The sequence below is a fragment of the Cyprinodon variegatus genome, unplaced genomic scaffold (genome assembly GCF_000732505.1).
Source record: "Cyprinodon variegatus isolate N-32 unplaced genomic scaffold, C_variegatus-1.0 Scaffold1023, whole genome shotgun sequence".
In the NCBI taxonomy this organism is placed as follows: Eukaryota; Metazoa; Chordata; class Actinopteri; order Cyprinodontiformes; family Cyprinodontidae; genus Cyprinodon; species Cyprinodon variegatus.
In genome coordinates, this window is record NW_015151476.1 from 86,206 (window position 1) to 96,124 (window position 9,919).

A 9,919-nucleotide genomic window follows, 5' to 3' on the forward strand; every position below is an offset into this window, starting at 1 on the left:
TAAGAGTAAAAATACTCAAACCATTGGCAAACTATCTCATTTTTCCAGTTTAATAAATGCCCATCAAGCCACACCTACCTGTGGGAGTTACTTAATGAAACACACAACTTGTTTTATTGATAAAATCCAGGTTTTCTTGACAAAATATAACATATTTTGACTAATTCCATATTCTGAGTAGTATAATATTACCTCTGCCAAGAAGGTTACATTTTCATTGGGGTTAGTTTGTCTGTTTTCAACAGAACTAAAAAGTTATAGACAGACTATCTATCTATCTATCTATAAAAAGAAGTCACAAAACTGGGGGATGTTTAGCTCTCGGTAGAAGTTTATGAGAATTGTAAAACATTGTCATTACAGTGACATAATATCCTAAAATTGAGCCATTTCAGTAGAAGCAGGCTAAAGGGATTTCCTCATCTTGGACAATTTGTTGAAACTAAAGCCAGCAGCAGCGGTGATTGGACCACTACCATTGTGTTAGTAATGTGTCATGTGATCTTTAATCCAAACTACTTTTTTACAACGATGACACGTGTTGTCCATAAGTCTACTTCTCATCTGTGGAGGTACGGCATCCTGCTCTCCTTTAAAGGTGGGCCTTCAAGTCACTCTCGGCTCTGGGACACGGTTATTCTGGACAGGAGCAGGACTGATCTCCTAGGAGAAAGTGTGATTTTATTCCCCTAATGACTTGGATGAGCTGGAGCATTGTGGTCCATGAAGATCAATAAAGACCTGTACTGTTCACACCGCGGCACAATGGATCAGTCAGGGGCTCTGCTCACAATGACACAGTCACCAACATGGGACGAGCCGTCCACTTCTGCCTTCTTGTACTATTTCAGTCTCTGTTGCAACCTGTCGATGACACGCTAATCTCAATGGCTGCTTCCTTATAAGAACATCCTGTTTGTTGCCTTGCAATGGTAAGGTACTGCTGATGAATTGTTAGAAGTCATTTTGGTCTCATGATGTCATAATGTGATGGGCGCTGTGGAGGCACGGTGCATGTATGGAGGCCTTTTAGTCCTCCCCCTCACTGCAATCCCATTTCCTGTCTGTCTACTTTCAAAAACAACAGCTAAAGGCCACTAAAGCCTAAAAACTATTCAGCATGATGTGAGGAGGACCGTCTAAATACCAATTCTGATTCAAGGAGGACATTTCAGCACCTTAGGTGAGGGTGCTGCCATGGCGTGGAGGTAGAGCTCATGACCAATACACCGGCTGTCGTTGGTTCATGTCCCGGCACTGCTGACCTTTGCCAAATGTCTCTCCCCTGTCTTCAGACCCAAAGTTTCTATACTTTTGAAAATAAGGAAATAAGGAAAAAAGGTAAAGGCCACTAGAGCCTAAAAATACAATGGAAAAAAAAAAAAAAATACCTTGTGAATAATACCGTAAAGTTCCCTGTTAGAAAAACAGCAAGTTGTGCAAAAACTCCACCAGAAAATATTATTAATTTTAGGGTCATTGTGAAATATTACCCCATTGTGGAAAACCGCCTAACACACATCTGCTTTAAAAAAACAAAAAACAAAAAAACAGGCACCATGTCAGCACTGGAAAAATGATCTAGAAATAAGTAAAATTGTAAAAGTGTATTTACCCTTAATTTGATAGGTAAATGAGATAGTTTGCCAATGGAATTAGTATTTTTACTCTTAAAATAAGATAATTAGATAATATGCGCTTCAAATTAGACAATGCAATTGTGTTTTCTTATTTTAAGTGTAAACTGTCTTGCTCCATTGGCAAAATGTCTCTCTTACCTCCTGAATCCAAGAACAAATGCACTTATTTTAAGAAAAAATGACTTATGTAGATTTCGATTTTTTCCAACGGGGAAAAACATAGAAAGTCATGGAAAGCAGAGCTTAAAAGTAGAGCTTAGATCAAAATAATTAAGAAATACATACTTTAAAAAAAGGGGGGGGGAAATGACAAACAAAACTGATGGACTACTTAAACATAACCTTTTGTAAAAAAAAAAAAAAAAAAAAAAGATTTAAAATAAATATTTATGCCATATCGTTTTCTCTGCTTAAAAATGCTAAAATAACACATTGATGCTCTGATAAATAAATTAAAAACATGAATAATAAGATCGCAAACGAATCGCTGTGAATGAAGATGAAAAAACGTTAAGATTCTAAAGCGAGCAGAAACAAATGTTTCCCGACTTCTGCTTTTCTTTTGTGTTTTGCAACCTGAATAAAATTAGCTGACAAGCACAGAGTAAAGAAAACAATAAGGAAATCACCAGGCACTAATTTAATCATCACTTGTTAAATAACTTTACTAGTTTTGTGCAGAAACAGAGAAGGAATATTTTACAAAAGGAGAAAAAGTAAACAAGAGTCTCAAAAAGTGACTATACGGAGACTAGAGCACAAAACCATATTTTTCAGCTCGGCGTCCTGATTTTACTGAAATGGTGCAAATTACACAATGGGCTTTTTGCTCATGTTGATGGTCTCGTAGGTGTCACTGGTTTTGGACGTCAGACCCTGCAGAACACAAACAAATACACTAAAAATGAGAATATTTAAACAAGGTTTTTCTATTAGTACTTCTTGCTGCTAGTCAGGGTGTAAACTAGTGACAGCCTGATGCCTGTCCTATAAAAACCAAAACAAGGGGAAAAAAGACCCGCTGACATGAGATAGGCTGCCACTTTTCTCTCATCTGCCTTTTTTAAAGTCTTTTTAAGCTTAAGAATAAGAAGTCTCACCGCATAGATGCCTCCACCTGCGGACTGCTTCTGTGGGACGGAAACACAGATCATCACCTCAGTAGCCGAGTCATTTAGATATAAACACACTGAACAGCTAGATTTCCTTTATTCGGAGGAAAAATAAGTTTGTTTTTGTTTTAATTGCATTTGAAAGGAAACAAGTTGTGAGGAAACAAGCAGGAAGCAGGATTTAACACTAGAGCCACCAGTGGAAACTCTGAGTGTGAAAATAAATAATGTAGGTCGGTGGTCAGCTTGAGTTTACAGGAAATGATTGATTGAGGCTGGTTTTTAAGAACTACGACATTTCGAGGGTAAAATGGCACCTAACAATGCCAGACCATGGAGTTGCATAGATAACGCCACCATGATTGGGTTTGTTCTAAAAAACACAGACAGGTAGCTTCATATTTACCTCGGGGTAATCGGCAATGTTGTTGGATGGACGCATCTGTTAAATAAATGAAGCAGAAAGAGGAAAATGTACTTTTTCCACAAGAAACAAGCACAATTAGCTGCTTTTTCTTCCAAAGTAGTTCTGTTTGCAGTTAAACCTCCTTATTCCACTGTAAAAAGTGAGCTGAAGGAGTAAAATCGGAGCCAAACTTCAGAGCGTTTTCACGTCTTACCCTCAGTCGGCAGTAAAGGATGGTTAGAATGATGCCGTACAGGATCAGCACCCCATCCAGGATGTAACAGACGACCATGTCTCCAGCTGGCTCTGTATGCGTACACACAGCGCACCACGAGATATCAGCATCAGCTGCCATCAACAGATATATAAACAACTCCTAATGCGAAACTTTACCATGCATCAGAAGATGAAGATGGATGAAGAGAGGGCTGGAACTCACCGGAGAAGAGCAAAGAAATGGTTCTCCTTTCGTCGACTGTCTGAGAAACGTCAAAGTGTCTGAAGAGTATCAGCGAGTGACTGAGAGCAGGAAGTGAAGGGCTCTCTGTCCGTTTTGAAGCTATGAAACCACACGCCTACCACATCAGCCATCTTCCCCTCAGAGAAGTTCCTCTTTAAACTCTTTGTAAGCAACTGTCTTCTTTAATGTGAAATTCCTGAGAGAAGATATTTTCTGCAGCAACACTCGAAAGAACAAAAACAACTGAAGTGAAACAATCTGGCCTGAGCCGCTCAGAAATGGGTACCAAAGACAGGTTTATTAGGAATACATGGTTTAATGATAGAAAAATGTCTAAAACACTTTACAAGCTACTGTTACCAAAAAAAGAAAACACAAATCTACATTTTTTTGTCTTTACAAATAAAAACATTCAGAAAATTGCATCGTCATAACTTAGGCACCTTCAAATGATACAAAAGTTAAGTTCTTTTAAAATAAAAAAAATGGAGCCCAAAAATATTTTTTTGCATGCTTTCTTAAAAAAAAAAAATGTTTGTTCGTATTTAACGTCAAACACTTCAGAGTTTGTGAGAGGGTTTAAAAAATAAAAGAAATCTGGACTTAGAAAGGCAAACAGACTGTAGCTGAGCCGATGGAGGAGCCGATGGCTGCGGATCCTCCAGGTCTGCAGAGAAAAAGGCAGAATAAGGGTTCGTCTAGAGCGGCGCAAGGCGAGGCGGTGGTCAGACGAGTTACAGTCCTACGTCTGCTTTGAGGCAGAAATCATTTTTTGCTTCAAAAATGAAAAAGAAATATTCTCCATTTTGTTAAAAAACGGCTTCATGTAGAACGATTTCATCTAAAGGAAGTGTTGTGACCCCACTTAAGACGTACTACACCAAGATAAGATCATCTCTATTTAGATTATTTCCTTTTAGGTAAAAACCAAAAGGTTTCAAATGCCTTCAAAAATGAAACGACTGATAACTTTCTATTGGCAAAAAATTCCACCATACGATGGCGTTTCATTTTCATCAGGCGTGTGTCTTCCTCATCTTGATGGCTTTATTTCTGATTTTGTATTTTTTACACCAGTTGAAGCTCTTTCAATGTTAAATTTGGTCAGTTTTAGCATCTTTGAAAATAAAATGCAGCTAAAAATTTACAAACATGGCTAAAATAAGAACGTTTTCCAACTACGGTACCAGTTGGAGTTTATGTTTAAATAATGAGGAAAAAAATGGGGAAATGATTAAATAATGTGCAGTCAGCATTTAGCTTTTCCACATAACTTCATCATACTTTACTATATTTAAGGTCTTAGAAACGCTGATTAAAAAAAGCTTTTTGAGATCTAATCAATGTGAAAATTTTTGTTCCAGTTAGTGTCATGGCGAAGGGTCAGGAAATCAGGCGTTGGATGCAGATCTGCAAACAGCAGAGTCTGAGTCCTGACCACCCAACCGCTGCCATAAATATAAACCATATTTCACACTTGAATCATATCCTGTATGTTTCCGCGTTTTAAACTTGATTAAACCCGAAATACTGCAGCTGAATTCAGTTTTACAGCTTAAGCACAACACAGTAAGACCCTGATATTGATGCTCATTTTACCACCTGGAAAAACAAAACAAAAACGAGGTTTAATTGTTTGTGTCCACATCAAGCTGCAGACACTGTGTGCATTTTTTCCTCAAATTTTTGATTTAGTGCCAACAAATCCCGAAAGCTGAGCACCAAAACCATCATGTGTTTATTAAAGGTGTGCCATTGTCCAATTTTAGCCCATTATGGCTAAAGACAGTTAATGAAAAATCTTGTATTTAGCCTAAAAAAGTTTAAATAAATGCATTGAGTCAGAGGGTTTGGTTTATTTTAGACACGTTTGACCTACAGCATCATACAGACGGCGATACTATTGAGGGATCATCATCAGCTTTAAATAGCCTTTAGTCATATCAAGGCAAAACGAACCATTTAATTTAAACTCTAAATGTAAATGGATTTGGTTATTTCCAAGTCATCTCACTGGATTTGTTGGCAATTAGAAGATTTGGATCACTGCCAGACTTGTGCATCTAAACATGCATCTAAACTGCAGGGAAACTCCTGCTGAAAATGTTCTTGCTCAGAGCTTAAACCGGTGCAGGGGGGGAAATTTTAAAAAAGGCTGCATTGTTACAAAAAAAAAAAATCAGAGCACATAATGCTACATTCTGTAGGTTAAAGCAATAAAAATCCCCTCGCTCTCATATAAAAGCAGGTCCGTCAGAGAAAACATCACCACCAGCGATGAAACAGACAGAGAGAGAGAGGGGAAGTGACAGCTGTGATGTAATCGCCTCCTTCCTCCTGCGTTCGTGTGTCGAGTCATTGCACCTCTATAGCCTCAGTGGTTACAGTAAAACAAGTCAAATGTTCTTGAAAAGGAAACACTGGTGGTGAAAAGGCATCTGCTCATTTTTTGGGGGGTCAGGACAATCATTGAGCCGATAACAGTTTGATGATCAGAAAAGCTGCTCTCCTCCCTTTGATTAGGTTCTGTCAGAGAGGAGGAAAGGAATGACTGGATGACAGGGTGTCCCGTCACATCCAGGTGGAGCGAGCTGCAGGACGGAAAGAAAGAAGATCCATCAGCCGCCCTCACACCGAGGTCTCCGACTGCAGCCGCATCACGAACTTGTGGCTCTTTGGATCGATGAATTCCTCCCCCAGCCGCAGGAAAGGAAGCGGTGTTACCGTGACGACCAAGGAGAAGTCCGAGCGCCGCAGGGAGAAGACCAGACCCTGTCGAAGGCCCGAGGTGACGGGCTCCTCGCTTACCAAGGTCCACTGGCGCCCCCTGCCGTTTTGCTGCTGGTACTGCATGGTGGGGCCGGGGGTGAGGTATCGCTCTAGGAAAGCCTGACAGAGAGAGAGAGAAAGATCAAACTCATATTTAATCTTTATTCAACTTATCTGAATATTTAAGGTTAATGTCTGCACACTTTTCCAGCCTCTTTAGTCCTCAACTTTCTGATTACTCAATAATATTTATTATGAATTTGAGGTAGATACTGTGTTTACAGCAAGCAGGACTGGTGACGGGACCAGAAAACCTGACAATGGGAAGGAGGGAGGCCACAGGAGTAGAACAAAAAGAAAAGGCAGGTTGGAGAAAAAGAGGGGGACAAAAGGAAAAAAGTAAGGAATGGGGAAAAAGAGGGACAAAAACGAAGAATAAAAGACAAGGTAGGGGAAAAAAATGGAGGCAGAATTCAAGGAGAGATGGAGGGACAGAAAAGGAGATAGCAAACACGAAAAGAGACAGGACACATCTATGGTAGAGAGAATAAAAGCCAGGATGGAGAGACATGATGAGGGAAACAAGAAAGATAAAATAAAAAAGGAAATAAGGGAAGATGGACACAATGAAGGTTTATGAAAAAGGAAGCAAGGAAGGAAAAGGGAAGGGCATAGGAGAGAGAGATGTAGAATAAATGGACAACAAAATAAAGAAAGGAAAGACGAGGCATTAAGTACAGAAAAGACAACATTTCTTTAGCCGTAGAGGCATTTCCAAGCTCTATAGGATCCATCTTGACAGTAGGATGCTAAGGACTAAGGTTAGGGTACTTACTGCCTGTAAAAACATAAAACAAACACTAATCACTATCTCAACAACATGTACCTACAATTTACACGCAGAGATGCAACAACTATAGCCGATTAATCAAAAGGTTTTATTTTCATGTTTTCTTTAAAGTTTTAACACCAAAGTAACAAACCATTGAATTATTTCATAAACACAATAGTCTCCATGGTCCACTTTGCTTGGTGAGTAAAGTCCTGCTCAAAAGATCACAAAACTCTAATGCCCCTATCATTTTACTGTGTATTATTAATTAGCAGAAAGGATATAAGGTTGGTTTGGAAATACCAGTACATGATCTATGTTGTCATTTTCCAAGAGGAAAGGGCCTGGAGTCCATCACAGGGTCTGGAATGCACCAGTGTGACAGGAAGCACTTAGATAGCAGATACTCTGCATTATTTATGGAACTTCACACCATTAGCTTACGCTTGATCTTTTAACCCATTTTAATTTTTAGGTTGTTTTTTTTATTGATCAAGATCATGTTTTTTATTGATTATCTTATTTATCTTGGCTTATATAGCAGCTAAGGTCCAAGGAAAATTGTTCAAGAGCCACGAAGTCTGGCTCCAGGCAAGTTCTCTTCAAAGAGCTGAAGAGATTCCAGTTAAGCTTCCACATCACTGGACACTAAAGCTAAAACATGCAGGTTATTCTAAGCAACTAGTTCATTAGAAAGATGTTAAACTCACCTTGGGTGTCATGTTGTGAGTGATGCAGAACTGCAGGTGTGTGAGGATGCTCTCCATGCTGTGGAAGGCCTGCTGCCGCGTCGTCCTAAGGTACTTCTGCATGGCCCGGGCCATCGGAGCGAAGATGGCCTGGGCGGCTTCTCTAGGGTCCATCACCTCTCTGGGGTGTTTAGGAGACGAGGCCACTTCATCCTCATGGAGGCGTTTGATGTGCGTGAAGGCCTCTTCTACCGCTACAACCAGCCTGCACCAGACACAAAAAAATCAAGAATAACTTACAGACTCGTGGAAGAGCATGACAACGGTTAACTAGTAATGTAACAAATAAAAACATTGAAAGCAACATAGGGCGTCTATTACTGGGGATCATTCCTGGAAGGTGAAGTGATGCAAAAGACATTTGAGGTTATAGAATAGATTTTAATTAAATGGGTAAATATCAGTATTAAAAGATTTGTCAGCAGCCATTAACTGTCCGTCATATAAGAGAGCTGTTTGAGGAAAAAATAGGCTACCCTATCAACTTAGACTTACTTCTTTGTCATTATTTATACACAGAGTTTATACAAAACTAAATTTCGATGCATACAGCTTTTCAACAGTGAATGAGCAGCTCAGCAGTGAAATTAACTTTTTTTTTAACTGAACTTTATTGATCTCACATTGGAGAATTAACTTCTGCATTTAACCCATCCCCTTTGGGGAGCAGTGGGCTGCCACTGTGGGGCGCCCAGGGAGAAATTTCCATTTATAAAGTGCAGCAGTGATCAAAATGTTAACAGTTTAGGAGAAACATGGTGCATCAAATGATCAATTTCGAATTTACCTTCTTTTAAGAGGAAAAAAACCCAACAGTTTGAAAAAAAATAACATAAATTTGATACATTTTCAAAATTATTTTGGCCCAAACAAATCTGAAAAATCTTGCCCTTTTTTTATCCCTTTAAAGAGCTCAAGGTAATATTATGTAATTTGGCCTCCTGCTGCAGTTTCACCCATGACTGTTACTGCAGGGTCACATATTCACATAATGATATATATACACTCAACAAAAATATAAAAGCAACACTTTTGGTTTTGCTGGTTTTCCAAGTGGTGGTCACACCAGATACTGACTGGCTTTTAAAAAAAAATAAAATAACCGCAAAAGAAATCGGATTTTACAAAAAAAAAAATCAGAATTGAGCATGAAGGCCTGCAGGGTGATTGTAGCCTAAGACACACCTGTGCACTAATCATGGCGTCTAATCAGCATCTTGATATAGAACACCTGTGAGGTGGGATGGATTATCTCAGGAAAGGAGAGGTGCTCACTTTCACAGATTTATGCTCCGTTCGAAAACCTAGGACGCGTCCTTAGAAGGACGGATTCAAAGGATGATTACGTCATAGCGCAGCGCCGAGGTCTGGTCGGATTCCAAGAGTCCTCGTTATGCGGCCTTAAAATGTGTCCTTCTTTTTGCCTGATTTGAAGGACGGGTCCGATGTATCCTGGCTACCCTTGGATATCCCAGGATTCATTGCGAGACCAAGCAAGCCGGCTGCTCCGTGATCAGAGGGAAGGTTACTTGGCGCCGAACAGTGGTGAAAATTGGAAGTTCAGTTTATATAACCCAAGTCTGTGAATAGCTCCGTCTGAAATGAATTAAAATAGTTGTTTTAATGGTTATTGAGTCAGATATGTGGCGGTAATGTTTAATTAATCTAAAGGTTTTTATCTGTTACTGTGTAAATGAGTTTGGCTGTAATTTAAGGACAGATTCTAATAGATCTGCAGAGTGGGGACTATAAATCTGATAGGAGTTTAAGTTTTTTTATTGCCGTTTTGCACAATATGCTTAACTAATTACTTTTTGTTGGTAAATATTAGAGATTTTGCAGATATATTTTTATACAAACATTGTTTAGATTTACTTATATCTTTCTACCCCTTTTATAGAATAGAATAGAAAATCCCTTTATTGTCCCACAATGGGGAAATTTACAGCAG

At 39.1% G+C, this 9,919-nt stretch overlaps 2 protein-coding genes across 4 annotated transcripts in view; both read right to left on the reverse strand.

The window, feature by feature from the left end:
* Positions 1-2,252: 2,252 nt before the first annotated feature.
* Positions 2,253-5,849, reverse strand: LOC107100885 (high affinity immunoglobulin epsilon receptor subunit gamma-like). Of its 2 annotated transcripts, none has more exons than XM_015399551.1 (5): positions 3,552-5,849; positions 3,373-3,464; positions 3,159-3,194; positions 2,741-2,767; positions 2,253-2,516 (listed from the first exon to the last, which is right to left on the reverse strand). In XM_015399551.1, the coding sequence occupies exons 1-5, from the start codon at positions 3,556-3,558 to the stop codon at positions 2,451-2,453; spliced, it is 228 nt and encodes a 75-aa protein (XP_015255037.1). In that variant the 5' UTR covers positions 3,559-5,849; the 3' UTR covers positions 2,253-2,450. The 2 variants fall into 2 exon arrangements, with proteins under 2 accessions (XP_015255037.1, XP_015255036.1); XM_015399550.1 differs by having other exon boundaries at positions 2,271-2,516; positions 2,741-2,770; positions 3,552-3,704.
* Positions 5,850-6,069: 220 nt separating this feature from the next.
* vangl2 (VANGL planar cell polarity protein 2) overlaps positions 6,070-9,919 on the reverse strand; it is a 25,824-nt gene continuing 21,974 nt past the window's right edge. For both annotated transcript variants that reach the window (XM_015399547.1, XM_015399548.1), the window contains exons 7-8: positions 7,930-8,173; positions 6,070-6,507 (exon numbers count right to left, since the gene is read on the reverse strand). In XM_015399547.1, coding sequence (XP_015255033.1) covers positions 6,247-6,507; positions 7,930-8,173 — 505 coding nt within the window. In that variant the 3' untranslated portion in view covers positions 6,070-6,246. The remainder of the gene's footprint in view (positions 6,508-7,929; positions 8,174-9,919) is intronic.

Bases quoted from the DNA above. Each gene is read 5' to 3' on its own strand.
- LOC107100885 (XM_015399550.1), bottom strand. The intron at 2,771-3,158 runs GTAAATATGAAG...TCCGTCCCACAG, and splicing joins ACATTGCCGATTACCCCGAG to AAGCAGTCCGCAGGTGGAGG. The intron at 2,517-2,740 runs GTGAGACTTCTT...TGTGTTCTGCAG, and splicing joins CAGGTGGAGGCATCTATGCG to GGTCTGACGTCCAAAACCAG.